The sequence below is a fragment of the Zonotrichia albicollis genome, chromosome 8 (assembly GCF_047830755.1).
Source record: "Zonotrichia albicollis isolate bZonAlb1 chromosome 8, bZonAlb1.hap1, whole genome shotgun sequence".
In the NCBI taxonomy this organism is placed as follows: Eukaryota; Metazoa; Chordata; class Aves; order Passeriformes; family Passerellidae; genus Zonotrichia; species Zonotrichia albicollis.
Window position 1 is genome coordinate 26,556,514 of NC_133826.1, and position 20,044 is coordinate 26,576,557.

Below are 20,044 nucleotides of genomic sequence, written 5' to 3' on the forward strand. Positions count from 1 at the left end.
AGATCAGTGGTTATCCAGTGAGTTGTTCAAACATGGGGTGAGTTTTTTCTCTGCTTTGAAATCTGGAATATCCAGCTTCAGTCCACCCAGCTGTTGGCTGAACTGGCCCTGCGAGTCCCCAGTGGGCAGCAGGAAACTGCAGCAATTGCTGCCGCAGCTGAAAATACTGCATTGATTCAGGGCTTCCCTCTGCCTTGGAGGAAAGAGGAAGCTGCAAGTGTTTTTCTGGTGCTGAGAGTAGCAGAATGCTGCTCAGGATAGTTGGATAGAGATATTTTAAGTCCTTTCATGTTGTAATTTTAGGGTGCTTGAGCCTTGATCAAGTTACCTCAAGTAACAGGAGCAGGTCTGTGAGCTGCCCCTTGCCTGGTGGGGCTTGAGAAGGAGATAGGGATTCTCAAGGCAGGTAAAAACCTATTTCTGCTGCAGTTGCTGTCCATGTGAGGAGTAATGGCATAAGAGGAGTACCTGGAGAGAGTTTATTCACTTGAATTCAGAAACAGCATTCGTTTCAGCCAGATCAGAAAAAAAATGTTTAGAAAATAAGTGAGAACTGGTATACGTTTCTTTATGGTTGTGCCAGAAAATACACAGAGCACTAATTCCTCAGTAGTCCTGATGCCTTGTGCAGGCTGACCTAGAACAGAGGCTGGACAGAGTTAAAGAATAAAGTGGGGATTTATTAAAAGGCCTCAATGGATCCACCTTGGGCAGCACAAGAGCCCAGCCAGGGCTACACCCAAGATGAACCAAAATGGTCACAAAATGGGTCATGGGGTCTCTTATAAGTTCTGCTCTGTTTGCACATTGGAGTTAATTGTCCAATTCCAGCTTTAGCCCATGCAGTCCCATCCTTCTTGTTTTTCTCTCTGCAGTCCACATTGTTTGTGCTTTTGGGCCTGAGATTGGGATAATTTGTCCTTGGTCCCCAGCTAGAGCAGGAATTGTTTTGTTTCCCTATTCTGTGAAGAGAGCTCACCATCCCATAATGTGAAACTCAGACCCACACACTAAAGCAGAACAGAATCTGAAAAATATAAAAGCTGAAACCTGAGGCATCAGTCCAACTATTAGATGCAGTAGTCTTACTCATATCATAACAAAATCTGATCAGTTTGTTAAGAATAAAGTGCAATGTTTTTGATAGCTTGTTGATATTCCTCTCATTTACAGAGTGTGTTTGTCAGTCCTCTCTGCTAGAAAGTAAAAGTTGTGAATGGCAGGACTGTGTGGAATTAACTTTTGACTTCAGATTAATATTTGAAATAAACCTCAAAGTATTATGAACTTACTTTACTGCTGCTGGAGCTCTGGTATTATCAATGTCACAACTGAAATTCACAACTGGACTTCTATTTTTCTACATTCCTCAATTAAAAGAAAGCACATAAAGCCAAACAACTTGAAATAATTGTTATCCCAATTGGAAGAAGGGTTTCCTAGTGATGAAGCAAGATTCAGTCCTGCTGCAATTGTGACCTCTAGTGGGAAAACCCAGTTTGTTATCAGTGATAATGCAGTGAATTGAAAAGTAATTCAGTGTTGCAATATTCATTATGTCTGATGTTGCAGCCTTTTCAGGACTCATTAATGGTACAATCCCTGCAAGGCACTGTACGATCTACATTAAAAATAAAATTTATTCCCAAGAAAGCTCCTGTAAAGTCCCAGCATGTTTTCATAAAAGCTAATTTTTATAGAAACACGGTCTCAGGCTTTTAGGAAGAGGATTGGAAACACGTTCAATTCCAGAAGCAGAAATTGCTTGGAGAACGTTTCCTTGTCACAAGTCTTGTTGTTATCCCACAACAATAAAATATAATTGCAGTATTACTTGTGTGCAAATCTGTTGAGATGTTTCTAGATACCAGCTCTGGGAGCTATTGTTAGAAAAGATTTATCATGCCATTAAACAAGGCATGAGGATTTGGAAAAATAATTCAGGAAAACAGTCTGAACATGAAGTACATGGTACAGCAAACAAGAACTGCATATGGTATTTCTCATATTTGGATGAAGACAAAGTTATTTATTATCTTAAATTATCAACATATGTAGGCTGCAGACTGTTTAATCTTCAAATAACTGCCTATTGTCCCTGTATTTCTCACTGAATGCATTTCTCTGCATTTGTATTTCCAGTTTTTGCAAAGCAGCAAGCAACTACTGGATACAGACAGCAGCTTGTTTGGCCTTGAAATAGTTTTGACTTTTGGCTCAACACAGTAAAAAAAGGTGTCTTGTGTACTTATGGGGCTGTCTTTGTTATATTTTGGAGTATTTTTACAGTTTGAGTATGCAAGATTGTACCTGATAAATCATAGCTAAGCTTGGTTACTTGACAAAAATCTATCACATGGAATATTTATTGTTTTTTTCTGATACCCTGCCAATGCCAATATCCTGCACTGGTCATGAAAGGCAGCATTGCCAGGCACTGCAACAGAGGGAGGGACAGCCTGACACATCCACAGCCCCTGAGTCACTCACTGAAGGTTCCCAAAGCCCCAAAAAGTGGAGATCTTCCCCCAGAAGTAGGAGTTTGGAACCTGCCTTGGGTCTTCAATGAGGAACTTTCAACGGTAGCAGGAAAAGGGAAGTGTTCCCTAGGGACTTACTTACATTGAGTTTTGAGGCCACAAAATGATAAGTATGAAAAGAGGTTTCTATGCTGGGACTGACTGATGTCTCTTTCTTCTTGTTTTCAGGGTATGAACATAATCTTCCATGTGGCTTTGGCTCTTTTAAAGGTAAGTATTTTTTTTAAACATTTATTTCGTTTTATTAAACTAAAATACTGATTATCTTAATATCATGTCTAAAGGAACAATAATAGTGGGACTTCTGGATAAGGGAATGAAGGAGAAATATCTATTTGCATAGAGATGTCTTCAAAATTGTACTTATGATAGATATGCTTTTATTAAACTTAATAATATCATAAAGCTTGTGGAACAAGGGATACAGTCTAAAGATTTAAATGTCTCATGTAATTACTGTGAAGAAAACAATTCAGATTCATTTCACAGCATATCTGTTTTGTGTCTGGGTTCTTTTGTATAAAACATGATTGACTGATATCAAATGTATTTGTGATACTGAGAGAGGAAAAGAAATCTCTAATATGGGGAACTTCTGTGTCACCATCATATTTTCTGAAAAATCCTCTTTGCCCAGGATTCTTCTCCTGGGAAACTGAGAGGCCTCAGAGAAAAAGGAAAACAATATTATCTCATTTGCTTCTCCTGTGTTTTGCTGCTTTGGAATGTGGTTTGGAGATTGTTTATCCAACTGGTGGTTGGTTGATTGGTTTCATACGAATTGTTTTGATTTAATGAACAATCATGGTCAGGATGTGTTGGCCTCTGGAGAGAGTCGTGAGATTCATTATCATTCTTTGTAGCCTTCTGTAAGTATCCTTTCTCTATTCTTTAATATAGAACAGAGCAATTTGAAAATTTCAAGCATGTATATTTGCGCACAACCATGGCATCTCCTGAGGTGGGAGGGACCCAAAGGATCACTGAGTCCAACTTGAGGGCAGGTGAATTCAGAGAAGTACTGCAGTGTGGGCAGGAGATAGTGCATATCCTTATGGTGAGGAAATGTCCAAAATAACCTGTGTTTTACACAAATTATGTAGAAAATTGGAACTCTCTACCTCAATTCATGTATTTAATGAAGACTCCTATAAGCAGGAAATTGATTTCATGTATCTTTCCAGGGAAGTGCTCCTACACAAATTGAAATTTGTAGAAAGGAGGAAGGAAAAATGTGTGCTCTTTTCGTCCTGTTTCATGGTTTTTTTGCAGCTGTGGGGGCTTTTTAATATGCCATTTTTCCATGCCAGTATGAATAATGGGAAATCTGGTTATGGCATGCTAGTGAGAGGAATAGTGGATTTGTCTTTAGAAACAAGGTGTAGGTCTACTGGGAGATAAAAGAAACAATGGGAAGGATTCCAGTGATTGATGAATGGAAAGAGATATTTGTTTTTACAAATAAACTTTAGGTTTGCTGATAAATGAAATTAGACATTGAAAGACGAAAAAAGTAATAGGGAAGAAAGACCCTTAAATTCCATAAGAATTAAAAATTAAAAGGGAGGGTTGTACATTAGAGGGAAATCTTTGGTATCAGGTGTATTGGGAGGACTGAACCTCTCAAGTACCTCAGCCAATGGGGAAAGAGAGAAGGGAAATGTGGCCAGGAAATTGGGATAAAAAGGAGGCTGCATCCTCCAAAAATTTGAGACACCCCAGGTGAATGCCCCATGGCCCCTCCCTTTATTTGAATCAAGTTACAGGACTCCTCTGTCTCCTTTTTGGACACAAACCTCTAGTGTTTGTGGATTAATTTTCCTGACACTAATGAGGAAGGAAAAGGAAGAACCCAGCCCACAGCCAGAGGTTTGCTGCTGTCATGGCAGGAACAGGTTCTGGGAAGAGGCAGAGGTGCCAGCTCAGGGATCTTAAAGCTAAAGAAAAAAAGGAAGAGAACTTGCACAGAGCTGCAGATGGCTGACAGGGTTTTCAGGGAAGGAGAACCAAGTTCAATTTAATTATGAAGGCTTTGGGACCACCTGCTGCTGTGAGAGGGAAGGGTTGAACCAAGGTTAGCAGCAGAACAAGTGTTTTGAAAATATAACTTTGGAAAGAATTCATGGGTGTCATACAGCAAACAAGGAATTTTTTTCCTGCTGAGTAATTAGCCCAGTTTCTTTTAACCACAAGTGTTCAGTCTTCATTTTATATATGCCCCATGACATGCTGCTTGTCCAGTTGACTGTTTCTATTTGGATATTCCAGAAGAAAATTGTGACATTCACATTCTCTGAAAAATGCCTTCACCCAGGATTTTTCTCCTGGGAAGCTGAGAAGCCTCAGAGGAAAGAAAAACAATTCTTTTCTCATTTGTTTCTCCTATGTTTTGCTCATGTGGAATGTGTTTGGAGATTGCTTACCCACAGGTGATTGTTTCATTGGATTCTGCTGTGAGTTGTTTTGACTCTTTGGCCAGTCAGTGCCAAGCTGTGTCAAGACTTTGGGAAGTTTTCAATATTATCTTTTCAGCATTGTGTAAATATCCTTCCTGTATTCCTCAATATAGTTTAGTATAACATTCTTTATTACAATATAATATCATAAAATAATACATTAACCTTCTAAGAACATAAAGTGAAATTCATCATTCTTTCTTCATCTGGGCACCCTGCAAATACAATAGAAAATACAATAATGTAATTTTTCACTCTTATTTAGAACTATTTTCTAAGTTAAAGAGTTGGGTTTAATTCTGCTTGCGGCAGTCATAGTACTTCTTCTTGCATGTGTATGCTGTAGCTGCCTGTTTTAGAAGTAATAGACAGTAAAAAAATGGTAAAGGAGGTTTTATGAGACAAAGTATTTCTATAGTGCAGCCAAACAAAGAAAATTGAGGTAAGAAAGGTAAGATTCTAAATCAGAAATACTCACCTAAGAGCACAGTTCCACAGTGGCATGGAGATGGAGCTGGTGCTTACATAAAATTGAATTAGCATTCTAATTTTCTTTCAGCAAGAATTGCTCTTCTGTTAGGGAAGAAAATAGTTGAGAATGAAGCCATTTTTGTCCTATTCAAATGTGTTCATAATCTCTCCTAATCATGAGGAGCAAAGTGGTTTAGTGTGGTGCTCTTTTCAAGTTACAGAACCTGAATATGCTGCAGAAAAACTGCTTTAAAAACTGCATTTCAAAGCTCTTGTCTGTCTCTGATTCTGGAGTGAATGAAAACAACTCGTAAGGATTTGTTCTTTGTTAAAACAGAGCAATTATTCTCTCATCCACAATCTCTTGGATTAGTTTAAATTTGGATACAGAATTTGGGAATACAGAAGTTGTTATTGTGTAAATGCCACTTTCCTTGCTTCTAGTAAGTGTGTGCATCCAAATCCCTCACTAAATAGCAGTGGAAGAGAAGCTTTTATCTGGAACTCTCCTGCACCCAGGGCTGTGTCTCACAGGGAGTGCTGTTAGTTTGGACATGACAGCGCTACTTCTGTAACCAATTGCCTGAGACATCTTGCTGCAGTCATCCTTAGAAAATAAACATTTGAGACACGGAGGAATCCTTCCTTTTCCCTTCTCCCACACCCTGAGTATGCTTGCAGCAATGAACAGTTGGAGGATTAAAGCTCTTTAGCTGTGAAACCCAAGTTTGGGCATTAATCTCATTTCTTATCAAAGGCAAACATGGAGTTCTGTTCTGTAGCATCCAAATGTGCTGCACAGCCTGCTCAGGGTCCCCAGCTGGTGGCACTGTCTCACACTGGGAGTCACTGACTTGCATCATGTAGGGACTGCATCTGAATTACCCTTCAGGATCCTCAGCTGCTGGAAATCCTGACTCCTCACCTCTCATTTTCTGAGCAGTGGAAAATGCAATGAAGCACTGGCATGTGAAGAGAACCCCAGTGTGGAAAAAGGCAGCATAAAAATCTGTGGTTTAAAACAACCCAACAAACAACATTGATATTTTAATTTTTAAAATCCAAATTAAGGTGATTAATGAGAATGACAGGGGAAAATATACCCTTCCATTGCCAGCACACTTCCTAATCCCATGTGTCATCAACTAGTTTGTTTCTTTGCTGAAAATTATAAGCATTAAAATCCTCACGTATGCTAAGAAAAAATATAATAATAAATAATAATAAATTGTAAGCTTCCTTTCTTATTTTAGTATTTCATAGAATCATAGAGTGTCCTGAGCTGTAGGGGACCCCCAAGAACCATCCAAGTCCAGCCCCTGTCCCTGCCCAGACACCCCAACAATCCCACCCTGTGCATCCCTGGCAGCATTGTCCAAACCCTCCTGGAGCTCGGGCAGCCTTGGGGCTGTGCCCATTCCCTGGGGAGCCTGGGCTGTGCCAGCACCCTCTGGGGAAGAACCTTTCCTGATATCCAGCCTAAACTGTGGTGTTGTGAGGTCCCCAGGACGAGGTGAGAGATGAGAATTTGACTCCATGTTCTCTGAAGGCTGATTTATTTTATTATATTTTATTATATTAAAAGAAAATGCTATACTACCACTATACTAAACTATAGAGAAAGGATACAGACAGAATGGTAAAAAAGAATTAATAATAAAAACCCCTGACTGACCAGAGTCCCAACACAGCTGGCTGTGATTGGTCATTAAGTCAATGCAATTCACATGGAACCAATCAAAGATGCACCTGTTGGTAAGCAACCTCCAGACCACATTCCAAGCAATCAGATAATTATTGATTACATTTCTTTTCTGAGGCTTCTCAGCTTCTCAGGAGAAAAATCCTGGGCAAAGAAGGTTTTTCAGAAAATATCATGGTGGCACTAAACCTTCCCTGAGCCAGCTGCAGCTGTTCCCTGGGGCCTGTCACTGGTCACCAGAGGGATTTCACTGATTCATTCTTAAATCTTGTTTGTGATCTTAGAAAAAGATCACAAACAACAGAAAACTTGGCAAAACTAGCTAAAGGCAAACTTTATTTTGGAATTAGCAAACTGAGGCAATAATTAAACAAGGCAAGGAGATTTGGAAAATATAATTCAGGAAAAAAAATTCATGATTGTGCAGAATTCAGGCTCTAGATTCACTACTGTTGTGGCTGTTAATTCCTGAAAAGGCAGGGAAGAGCACATGATCACTGGAAATGTAACAGTGAACCAGAGGCTTTAAAAATAGGTGCATGGCCAGACCTTTCATTTTTAGGGTTCATGTCCTTATCCTCCTTAAGTGTGTGATCCACAGTACTTAAGCTTAGTTTTGCTTATTGAGTTTTAATCTGTGCGACTGTTAAAAAATGTGTTGCTTAATGCTAGAGGAAAGCCATAGTTCTGATCAGGAAGGTTTATAATACTGAAAAGAAAATGGGTAGAAAGGAGTGAGAAATGTTTTTGCTACCGCTTGTGTTTTCCAGCCAGTGCTTTGTTATCTTACAGAGATTTACTCTGGTCCCTATAATATCTTAAACCCAGTACTTTTCTGCATTTTTCCTTGAATTCAGGTCAAGGTGAGCAGCATTTCTAATGGGCCTTGTGAGTTCTGACACTCTTCTCTGCATGTGATAGGAGATACCTGAGTATTACACAAACAGGAGAGTTGTGTTTCTTGGTTATTTCTGCTGGCACCTTTCAGTCCCAAAGCCCTTTGTGTCAGTCAGTGTCCCAGACATCAGGGAGCACTATCCCAATTACAATGGTAGGGATGGCAGATATAGATTCTAAAAGAAAATGTGTCAGAATTACCTTGGGTAAGGAGGGTTATTTATTGCCTTTATTTCATTCTGTATCTGGACTGAAAAGACCTCCTGGGCTGAAGAACTGCTTTTCTGTTCTGTTGTGTCATTATGTGACACAGCAGCTATTTCAGAACCTGCACCAGCAGCTTTCAGAACTGTGCTGGAAGGCCATTTCTCTTAGTCCTGATGAGATTTATTACTGATGGTTTTACCCTCAGCTACTCTTACATCAGCATTGTCCTTCAACCTAAACAGTTCCCTTCCAGCACTACTCTCACTTGCTTTTATCACCTTGAAATGTTGATAGATCCCATTCACATTGTTTATTAAATAACCCAGTGCTCTCAGTGTTGTTGAACTACTGTGCATCTTCTGCATCACCTCCAGGGTGACTGGATCTTTAACAGGGGTCACATCATGTTGTATTTTCTTATTTGTAAAGAATTTTGCTCTGATAACTCTGAGGACTGTGTTGTGCTCTTATGTTTGTGTGAAGTATTATTCCTGACTAACCAGAGGGTGCCACAAATACTTTGTCCCCACCTTAGAAGGGAATTTGTGTAATAGCAAAAATTCTGAATAAAATTGGGCTGTACTTCTGTATACATTCACATTTCAATTCTTAAGGAACACATCATCAATTGTAGGTTTTCTTTCTTCACTTTGTCTTCCTTGGGCAGACATCTGACCTAACCCCTCTCAGATTTTACCCAGATCAGTTCTCTGCTGAATTTCCACTTCCACCAGAACCTTCAAATCAGATCTGAAATTTTGTTCTGTGTTAAAGGCACAGTTTAAAAATTTCTCCTTGTGAGAAGTGGAGGTAGTCAGAGCAGTCATCTGTCTTGGAGCACCTTAAGTCCTGCTGATCATGGGAAAGTTCTGCCCTTTCATTCCCTCAGGGGAATGTGTGGCTGCCAGTGGAAACTGAAATGACCAGTGGGACATCCCTTGGGATTGTGCCTCTCTTTATCATCTGCTCCTGAAATTATCACTTGCCACAATCTAGCCTGGGGCATTAATGTTTCAAAAGTAGTCTTGTCTTTTAAGGAAATGAGAAAGGAAAAACACAAGGGGTTCAAGTCATCACAGCAAGTAAGGAAATCAGTTTTATCCCTTATATGAAAGCAAGCAATATAAGAAAAAGTTTGAGTGACCAACTTCTTCCATATCTTACACAAATTCTGTATAATCCTTTTGGCTAAGCCTCTGAAGGCAGTGAAGACTGCACAGGTGCTTGTTTTACGTAAAACTTGCATATTGCCAATGCAGATAATTCAGAAATGTCAATTGCCTTTGAGTCAGGAATGAAATTATGGCAATTACTGTAATTTTTGGAGAGGTATCAGATGACAAGTGCACTAAGACTGTAGGTAATGTGACTTAGGCCTTGTGTTGAAGAGTTAATGTGGTTGCTTGGTTCTTGCTCTGTTCTTTCTTTGCATTTGCAATGGCTTGAGGAGCCTGAACTGATTTTTAAGTCAGCATTGCTTTAGGCCAGTAGTTGACAAAGTGTCAAGCAGGACTTCTTTCCAGCCAGAACTGGGTTTGATTCTAGGTGAGCTGGTTTAGTCCACTGTATAATTGCATTACATTTTCAAAAGGCTCTTGTCAAGGAAAAAGTCAGAAATGTCCACAGTAGAATCTAAGGCAAAATGGATGTCCTTTATTTTTATATCACCTTTTTTATATTTTCTTCATGTAACTGATCCTAGCTAAGAACTGACACCTGAGGAAGTGAAGAGGATCCTGAACTCTTTGGAGCTAGAGATCAGAACCATCTGTTCTCCAAATTCAGGATTTAAGAGACTCTCAGAGTACTGGTTTTGTATTTTTAATTGAAGATTTCCTAAAATTTTAAGTTTTGCTGGGCTAAATAATTCTTCCCATAGACCTACTTTCTCTACCCCAAAAATGTCTCTTGGGTGACTTTTGGAGATTGTCTTTAGAAAGAGAAATCTGTGCTTGAAAATGTCCAGAATCATTCAACTTCCAGACCACTGATTTTCCAGCCTTAATATAACAAATTTTCTATTCTTACAAGCCCACATTTATTTATGTGTTGAAAATCCATCCTGTGCTGATTAGTTAGTCTCTCTGCCCATTTGATCTCCTCCTCACACCTAAAATCAGTTCTACTCCGATTAGGTGAATGTTCACCCTAAGTTTTTTAATTTTGAGGGTGGAGAGATACTCCCTTTTCAAAAAGAAAATTGATAGCAGAGAAAATAACATGAAATTTGTTGACCGGAATGTCTTTAGCAGCACTGAACTGTGATTTATATATTAATGATTCCTATTATATCATGTGTTGGTAATTTCTAGATGTTGGAAAGATAAGATGGTGTTTTCAGGGTGACATACAGTTCTGACTGAAACCATTATTTTTATTACAATTATTTTAAATTATTATTAAATATTTATATATAAAATAAATATTATAATTATTTTAAGTATAATTTAAATATAGCATGTCTATTTCATGTACCTAGTAAATCTTATCATTCTTTGGGAAAATAATTTCTCCAAGATTGTGATTGAAGTGAATGAAAACATACAAATCATCATTCCACACCAGCCTTGTACTGGCTTGTCTACCTCAGTGTCTCATTGCCAGCAGCAGATATGTGGGAAAGACTTCTAAGAATTTTCTTTTGCCTCTGGCAATTTATGTCTTGAAAACTCTGAGAAAAAAGTGGTGTCTCATGTTTAATAATTCTGCATGGATTGGTATTTCATGGTCCTTTTTTGTTGGCTTTTTGAACACATGTGAGTGAGTACCACAGAGATTTTCTCAGTTTCATGATTATTTTGTTTGCTTTGGACCCTGTGACTTTCATGTGAGGTTCCTGTGTCAGCAGGCATTTTGGACACTTGCTATCTCTTCATTTTCTCCACTACACTCAGGACTTTATAAGGCAGCAATTTCTGTTTTCCAGGCTTAATAATCACAGTCTGTTTTTATCTCCTCCTTTTGGAGCCTTCTGATTCTCTCTAAATACTTCTCCATCTCTGTTATCCCTCTTTTGAAAAGGGAGGATCAGCATGGTGAATGATACCAGAGAAGAATCCCACATGAAGTTACTAAAGAATAATGGTGTTCTCTGGTCAGATCTCTGCTCTTTCCCCATTAGCTCCCAGCATTTGATGCATTTTGTTGACCTCCACTGTGCACTGATCTGATATTTTCATAGGACTCTGCTCAGTGAGTCCCAAGATCCATTTCTGAGTAGCAATTGTCAGCCTTCAGTCTATCATTTATGTGGAAAATTGATGCTGTTCTCCATATGTATCAATTTAGATTTATCTGCATTGGCTTTCCTTGGCTGTTCTACTGCCCAGTCACTCAGTCTTTTATGGCCCTTCTGCAGTTCTTTATTGTAACCCCTGTCTTTAAATCCCTGAATAATTTAGGAGATCTGCAGACAGTCATCCCATCCTTCACCCTCTTCCCAAGGTGTTCAGGAACCAACCAGCATGGATCCCTGCTGGAACCTGCTGTGGAAACCAGTTGGTTTCATGTGTTCTCTCCTTTGCTAAATCCAGATTACACAGCTGTAATTAGCCCTGAAGAACAGAAAACACAAAGTAATTTCTGATAAGAGGTAAATTCTTACTGTGGCCATTCATGTGGATTTTCAGAGCTGTTCTGGTGCTGAATGTCTTATCCTTTGACAGGAGTAGACTAATGTCACTGTCATGTTTTCTGAAAAATCCCTTTGCCAGGATTTCTTCTCCTGGGAAGCTGAGAAGTCTCAGGGAAAAATTATCTTGTTTACTTCTCCAGTGTTTTGCTGTTTTAGAATGTGGTTGGAGATTGTTTATCCAACATGTGAATTGTTTTAATCTAATGACCAATCACAGTCAGCTGTGTTGGGACTCTGGAAGGAGTCACAAGTTTTTCATTAGTATCTTGTTAAGCCTTCTGTAAAGTTTCTTTTCTCTATTCTTTAGTATAGTTTTAGTATAGCATAATATAATAGAACATAACATAATATAATCCTTCTAAGAACATGGAGTCAGATTCATCAATTCCTCCTTCATGCTGAGTACCCTGAAAATACCACAGACTTCAAATATAACCTTTTTTCTTCCCATCTTAGTCTATTTAGCTTTTCAAAGTCAGTAATTTTTGCCACTAAAATACAGAGATTTAATATTGTAAAATACAGAGGTTTATAATGGACTGCCCATCAAGATCCTTGGTATCTTGGTACAGAATATAGATAATTTCAAGTAATATTCTGTATGGTTTTGTTTACTGTGAGACTATTTGGGCATTTATGTCTTCTGAGTTCAGTGGGCCTCAGCTGTGTGAGTCTGAACTGCATCAGAGCTGTGTGAGTGAACAGGCATTTCATGGATAGGAAGGCCAGAAACAGAATTTACCTGCACTTACAGACCAGATAGACCATGGAATGGAAGTCAAAGCATGAGTAATGTGTGTTTATCCTCAGATATCTTAGTTTCTGTCTTAGTTATTACCTTTTTGGCCATTTTTAGGTTTTAAATTCACTTCAGTCAGGCCCTTCTGAAGAATTTGAGACATCAATCCAATGGCATACATGAAGGAAAAATCACAATTCCTGGTCAGAGATAGATAAAAGTAAGATATGTGTTCAGTGAGGCTATAGAAATAAATAAGAATGGTAGGAAATCTAAAAATCTGAATGATGGTTTACAGTTACACTGTGTGAAAGGAGTTGCTGAAAAACATGGAACAATGGATTTCAGCTGATAAAATTCAGGAGATTTTTTGGTCAAGCATGGGAAGTTTTTGTATTAGAACCCTCTTCTTTAAAAAATCCAGGCCTGATGTAGAAAATATAGTGATGGTAGTAGACTACATCTCTTGGGGAAATAATCCTGCAGGTAATTTTCCTCATTCCTAAAAAATTGCACCTCATTTATAACCTGAATTCACCTGGCTTTCCCCTCTAACTATTGGATCGCATTACAAATTTTTAGACTTCCAGACTTTTTTTAATCATCAGTTAGTTCCATTTTTCATAGGTCCAGACCTTAATCAAAATGAACCAAACCTGAATTTCTGTCAGAGCTATTAGCTGATTAAAGTCTGATTTACACAAGAATTAAAGGCTTTTGACACTGCTGGTGCTCTGAATTCCCCATCCTGTTGTGGTCACTGGTGGCTCTGTGCCTTGTCAGTTCTGTAATTCTTCCCAGCACTTCCAGTGCTCTTACTTTTACCTTTTTAATGTTTTAAGTAAGGTTTTCATTCACACAGAGCAGCAGAACCTGATGTTTCTAGAATATCATGCTGACCAGCATGTGTTTAGCATAGAGTTCAGAAATAGGCAAAGCTGCCTCCTTTCCTTTAAACCCTTTCCCTACAAACATTTCTGGTGTGTAAGCTGTGCTGGGTTGGGCACCCGTGTGCAGATCACAGGCTGAAAAATAAACCTGAATCTCTGGAACTGCTGTGGATGGAGCCTGGAAAAATTGGGAGAATTCTCATCCTGGCCACAGCCTTAAACTGGAATGAAATGTGTGTTGGTTGTGGCTTCTGTGCACAAGGCCCTCAGTGAACACCTGCATCTCAGCCTGGCAGAGCTGCAGCAGCCTTTGCAGATTTTCACCTGCAGAACACTGGTTTGTAAGCTGGGGGATTTAAATCAGCTGGCAAAGCACCATCTGTGCTAGCAGCCTGTTCACTGCTGCACATCTGCAGGGCCTTCAGCTGAGTCAATCCTGCATCATCATCCTTGAGGCCCCATTGGCATCTTCTGGTGCCTTGGACCTCTGACTTCTGCTTTAATGCTTTTCCCAACTCCTTTATATATATAAAAATACAGAATCTTAGTATAATTATACCCAGTTCACTTTTCACTCAATGATTTCCATATTTTAACTACTCCTTAACAGGTTTGTTATTTTAAATCAGTGACCCCATCCTATGGATATTTACTTTCTATTAGTATTTGAAGTAAATATGTTTTTTTCTTGATATGTTAGGAAAATTATTTTTAGAGTTTAACTATACAGTTACGGAAGTGTGTGCCATTGGTGTGGTTTAGAGCTTCTCACAATATTTTAAATTATGAGCTTTATGTTAGAAATGTGGAGTATTTCTGTGTGTTGCAATTGGAAAGTGATTGGAAATCACTTACACACCCCATTTAATGGTGAGCAGGAGGAGCGTAAACGAAGGAGCATAAAGATGTGGAAAACGCCAATCACTTGTTTTTAAAATTTTAAAAGTTTAATAGTAATAAAATGGTTATAAAAATAGTAATACAATTAGAGTAATAATAATTGTGACAGTTTGGATTAGGACAACATGAGACAATAAAAACACAGAGTTACAGACAGTCTGGGTACCTTTTTCTAGGCAGCACAAGCCCGAAAAAGGACACCCGTTAACAGAGGATTAACCCTTAAAAACAACAGCCTGTTGCGTATTCATACACCTCATACATGATGCATAAATTCCATTCAAACAGAGGATTCTGTCTGGTCATCGTCAACTTCTTCCTCTGAATTCTAACAGCGTCTTCGAGGTGGGAAGAAGTTCGTCTTCGAGGTGGGAAGAAGTTTGTTTCTTCTGATAATGGAGCAATAAATTCTCTTTCTCTGAAAGATTCAGACGTCCTGTGGCTGCTATCTCGCTGCCAGTCCTTTCTTTAAAAAAAGTACCCTACATAGCATAGTTTCTATTTTAACATTTCTTATAACCTAAAACCGATTCTAGTAGTGTGTTAACTGATCTTTAACACACTACTGAGGAGAATTAATGCAGCATTACTTTCTAACACAACACATATAATATTCATGTTAATATTTGCGAAAAGCCAATCATAAAACAGGCATTTTTCACCAAGCCATGTTTTCCAAGCCAGCCGTGCGAGCTGGAGCAGCACCTGCGGGGCTGCCTGTGGCAGATGGCCGAGGCAGGTGGGCCGTGCTCGGCACAGGGAGGTGCCCGGGCCGCTCCAGGTGTGACATCATTGCATTCTGCTCACAAACGTGCGCCGCTTTTCTAGAATCCATCCAAACGCATGTGCTGACATCACTCCCTGTGTGCCCATCGCCTCCGGGTTTAGAAGCACCTCCCGAGAGTGCAGCGCTGGTGTTTTACATGACTGAGTTTCAGCCACAGACGGGCTGGGCTGTGTGTGATTACCCGCTCCGGTGGCCATTGGCAGGGTTGGGGTGCCCTGCCCCACCCACACCGTGGCTGTTTCATCATTCCCAAGCAGGCTGCATGTACGAGCGATTCCATCGGCTGGGAGGCCGATCCCTCCCCGTTAGGGAGCCTGAAAGGATGCGGCTGATGTGCTGCTGATGGAACAGGCAGAGCCCAGCAGCGAGCTGGAGGAGGGTGGGAGCCGTCCGTCCGTCCGTCCGTGCTCACCATTGGTTTCTTATTACGGCATTCTCCCCCTGAGAGGCTCCCGGTGCCCAGGCACCCCCTCCTCCTCCTGTTTCCCCTCCTCCTGCTGCTCCCAGCCCCCCTTTCCCACCCGTTCGTGGCTGATGCTGAGCTGTGGGAGCGGGATTGCAATGAGCTCATCCTTTTCTCTGTGCAGCCTCGCAACTGCCCGGGCTCTGCTGCCCTTCCCGGCTCCCGCACACCCGCACTGAGCCCCCGCCGCTCGCCCTTGCTCTACTCCCAGCCCAGCTGCTCCGTCCGTGCTCGTTCCCTGCCATTTTCCTGCTTTTTATGTGCATTTTTAGATCCATGGTTTCTCTGGTTTGTTTTTCAAATCTCCTTCGGACTCTGGCTGAACCAGCACGGTGGATCATATTTTTCCTTGATTCTTAGCAAAGATGCTTTTCTGCTCCTGAGAGGCTAAAGGGGCGTTGCTGGAGCAGCCATCCAAACCCATTCCAGAGACTGGAGGCTGGCTCTCCTCATCTTGCACTTTTGGAAATTGCCGTTCATAAAGCCTGTTCTTCTCACTCTGGATTCTTACTACTTGCTGCTCATGGAAGAAGGGGTACCTTGCAAAAGCCCGGCTCCCAAGCTCACCCCACCTGCCAAGAAGTCCCAGGACATGCACGACGAGAGGAGCAAGCTGGTGAATGAATACGCGTGTCGGGTGCTGGAACTTCTGGGCATGGGGCATCGCCTCTTTGTGCCTCGGCTGCTTGCGGTGAGATCACCTTTTCTTGAAATGAATTCCTTGGGAATTGGCCATTCTCCCTCCCAGCCCTGCCTCTGCCCCCCGGAGGGATCAGAGGGCTCTTGTTTTTTCCTCTCAGCTCTTCATAATCCATCTCTTAAGCACTGAGTCCTTCTCTCTGATGTTAGCTCAGCAAGGCTGGACTCTAGTCCTGCTAATGGGGACCAGTGCCACTCCTTAACTAGCTTGAAGGATCATCAGCCAGGGCTGAATCATAAAAATCCATCTTTCCTAAATCCCTGAGTGCTTTTGTTCTCAGTAATGATTCCAGATGAGCAGTGTGCCCAGTCACCTTCTAGGTACTGACGCCAAGTGCATTAATGGTCAGCATTTCAGATTTTATACTTTTCACATCATAGGTTGGCTTTAAAGACTCATCATTTAAATCAGCTGTGGTGATGCATTTTGGCTTTCATCTGTTTCTGTGTTTGGTTTTGGAAAGACAGTTGACAGTATGTAAAAAAGTTGAAAATGCCTGTGTAGAATGATCTGGGAAATAAATTGTTAAGGGTGTTTTCATCCATCATGGTAAATGCTGTCTGTGTGGGGGGTGCCTGCAGTTGGTGTGCCATGCTATGGCATAGAGAACATGCTTTTATCATTTCTGCTGCTGTACAAAGCAGCCTCAAGCCTATAAAAGAGTGGCAAATCTGGGAGTCAGTGCCTAGACCTGGCTGTGTCTGCTCAGGGTGCTGTAACCACACCTGGCTGCAGCTCTGTGCCTGGCCTGGCACACCAGAATGGCATTTCTGTGTGATCCATGGGAACACAGTCCTTTCCTACTTCCTGTGGTGCCTTTCCTTTATCCCCGTACCCATATTGTGGCTATATGCAGTGACCTGTCCATTTTTTTCATCCTGCTGAACCCATCTTGGTGCTGCTCAGGATCCAAAGGAATCCATGTGCTCTGTGTGTTACAACCTGTTCAGTGGTACAGACGGTGTGGGCACTTGGAACACTGTCTCCCTGCTCTGGGAGGTACCAAATAAAAATAAAAAATTCACATTGCTACAGTGCAGCTGGATCTGGGGATTTACAGTCACTTGTAGAATTGTATCTAGTCCCTGATGATGCATGGTTTGAGCTGCTGGGTGTGTTATCATTATTCCAGTTATTTCCCAGTGTACAAAAACACTCATCCTGCTGATGGTTTCTTGGGCAAGGGCTGCCAAATCACCCTGAATTGTGCTGTGATGAGCTCTAAGGAAAGCAGAGACAAAACCACTCAGCTCTTTTTCACCTGACTTAACCAGGCTTTGTATCTGGCCCATGGAAATACCAGGCAATTTGACATCTCTTATCTTCAGGCAGTTTGGCTTTGCTGAGTGGCATAGTATTGTTTATTAAAAGGAAATAAAGAGTGTGAAAAGGTAAAATAACACAAATAGTGCTTTGTGTAATGAGAGAGACTTGACTTGCAGAGTCAATGTGATTCCCTGTCAGGCTTTATTAGTCAAATGTGCCTGTCCTGACAACAGGCCTTTTGACACACACCCTTCTCAGAAAGGAGAGACTGTGTTCTGATAATATGTTAAAAATGAGACATCTCTAAGGACTGGGAATTTGTACTTTAATCAGTACTGAAGATCCTTCAAAACATCAGTGTTTCATAAAATTAAACACTTTTTTTCTTTTTTTTTAATATGCATAGCTTCTCTCTCTGCTGCGGTTTTGGGAATAAATGCCTGGGTTGGGTAGAGCATGTGTTGTTGCAGTGTTATGTGATAAATACAATCTATAACCTCTATGCCAGTCTTGGAAAAATTCTGATCACCTCCTACCTGAGCACACTTGTGGGCAGTAGAACAGCACCAGTTCTGGGCATTTGCTCCCTTTGGAATGACCCAGAGTGGGTGAAGCAAGGAGATTTTCTTACCCACCTGCATCAGTTCTGTGTGTGGCAGAATGAACTTTGCCACGTCAGTTTGGAGCTGCATAGACAGGCAGGGCTGAAGAGGGATTCACTGTGTGCACAAGATCAGCGCTGTGGTTGTGGATCCCAACTCTACGCTCACAAACCTTGAGGTGTTGTTTGTATTTTTTCCACAGCATTTTTGTACCAGTGTGTTAACAGAGAGCATGGATTTAATTTAGGAAAATAAGTGTTTGATAATATAGCATAAAAGATGCCAGCAAAGGAGTTTGGTGTATTGCCCTAGAAGTGTGTTCTGATGTTACTGCAGCAGCAGCTCTGTCCACCAAACTTGCCCAGGCCTGGAGCCCGAGTTTATCCAGCACAGAAGGTCAGGGGTTTTTCACTTCCTCTGTGAAATGTAAATTTCACTGGGCACCTCTCAGCTCTGTGGCTCCTGTCAAGGGGCAGCACAGAGCAAAGGCCTGCAGCATGCAGCACTGCACTCTGGGTCAGCAATAAATAGCTTGTGTACCTTGGTTTTACTGATTTTTTCCTCTGGTTATGGCATAGAGAACATGCTTTTATCTATCTGTGTATCTTCTTTAAGAAGTTAAAACCAGAAAGTTTTTTTAAGAAGTTAAAATCTCTGTGTTATAGACATCAAATAACAAAAGATACTTATATATTATATATATATAATATCTATATATTATTATTTATATATATATAATATATAGATATTATAATATCATATTATATATAATCTATGCTATATATATTTATGTAAATAAATATTGTATGTATATACCTATATTTATGTATATAAATATAGGTATATACATTTGTACATTTTATGTACATAGAGATATGTATGTATTTTATATATAAACATAAATATCATATTTGTGTATAGGTATATAAACATGTATGAATATATATATTCATAAATTTCATGTTTATATATGTATATACTGTAAAATTGGAGGATACTTACAAATATTTTGAGTGTGCCAGAAGCAAATTTAATAGTGAAGCATGGCCAGGTTTTTTTCAGTCTTCAACTTCTTGGCCTCATTTCTGACACATGTTCAATAAAGTGTAAAACAGGTGGTTTATGCTCACTGACATTCTACAGTAATCTAAACACATACCAAAAATTCCATGGAAATAAGGAATTTTTATCTGTTTTTATGAAGGCGGAAGAACTAAGTTAAGGATGTGCAGTGTGGTTCATCCAAAATTTCTTCTACTATGTTGGTTCCCAGGAGGGAATAGGAGTTTTGATAGAGTCAGTAATAAATGAAGCTGCAGGATTAATAATTGAAGGCAGAGAAATTAAATTAAAGAAAAAGATCTAAGGCTTTTCCCTTTGTCTTAATCACAGTTTCTTAAATATTTTGGGGAAAGTAGTAGTAACATTATTTACTAAAAAAAAATAATTAGCATCATTTAAGGCTTTCAAGTTCTGTTCTTGCTTTTTGAACATTTGCTGTTTTTCCAAACTTTACCTTTAGATTTGAAAGCTTTGCTAATACTTTTGGGAAAGGGCTTTTCCTAATTTTCAACTCCTTCATTTAAGATAATTTTATGACTGTATTGAAATACTTAAGTGATGTGGGAAGAACATTTGAGAACATACTTAGTCAAACCCTAGAATGCAAACAGGGCCTTGGTGTCATAATTCTGACTCTCTTTATTTGCTTGGGTTTAAAAATGTATTTTAGTCAAAAATATGTTTATTTTAAAATAACATATATAATAATAAAACTTTCCCGAAGTTCC

At 40.0% G+C, this 20,044-nt stretch overlaps 1 protein-coding gene across 5 annotated transcripts in view; it reads left to right on the forward strand.

Annotated features, from left to right (window-relative positions):
* RABGAP1L (RAB GTPase activating protein 1 like) overlaps nucleotides 1–20,044 on the forward strand; it is a 229,200-nt gene that overhangs the window by 149,081 nt on the left and 60,075 nt on the right. For 4 of the 5 annotated variants that reach the window (XM_074546321.1, XM_074546319.1, XM_074546320.1 and 1 more), the window contains one exon: nucleotides 2,709–2,750. In XM_074546321.1, coding sequence (XP_074402422.1) covers nucleotides 2,709–2,750 — 42 coding nt within the window. Of the gene's footprint in view, nucleotides 1–2,708; nucleotides 2,751–15,718; nucleotides 16,378–20,044 lie in introns of those variants that run through there. The other variant, XM_074546324.1, reaches the window with a different exon arrangement.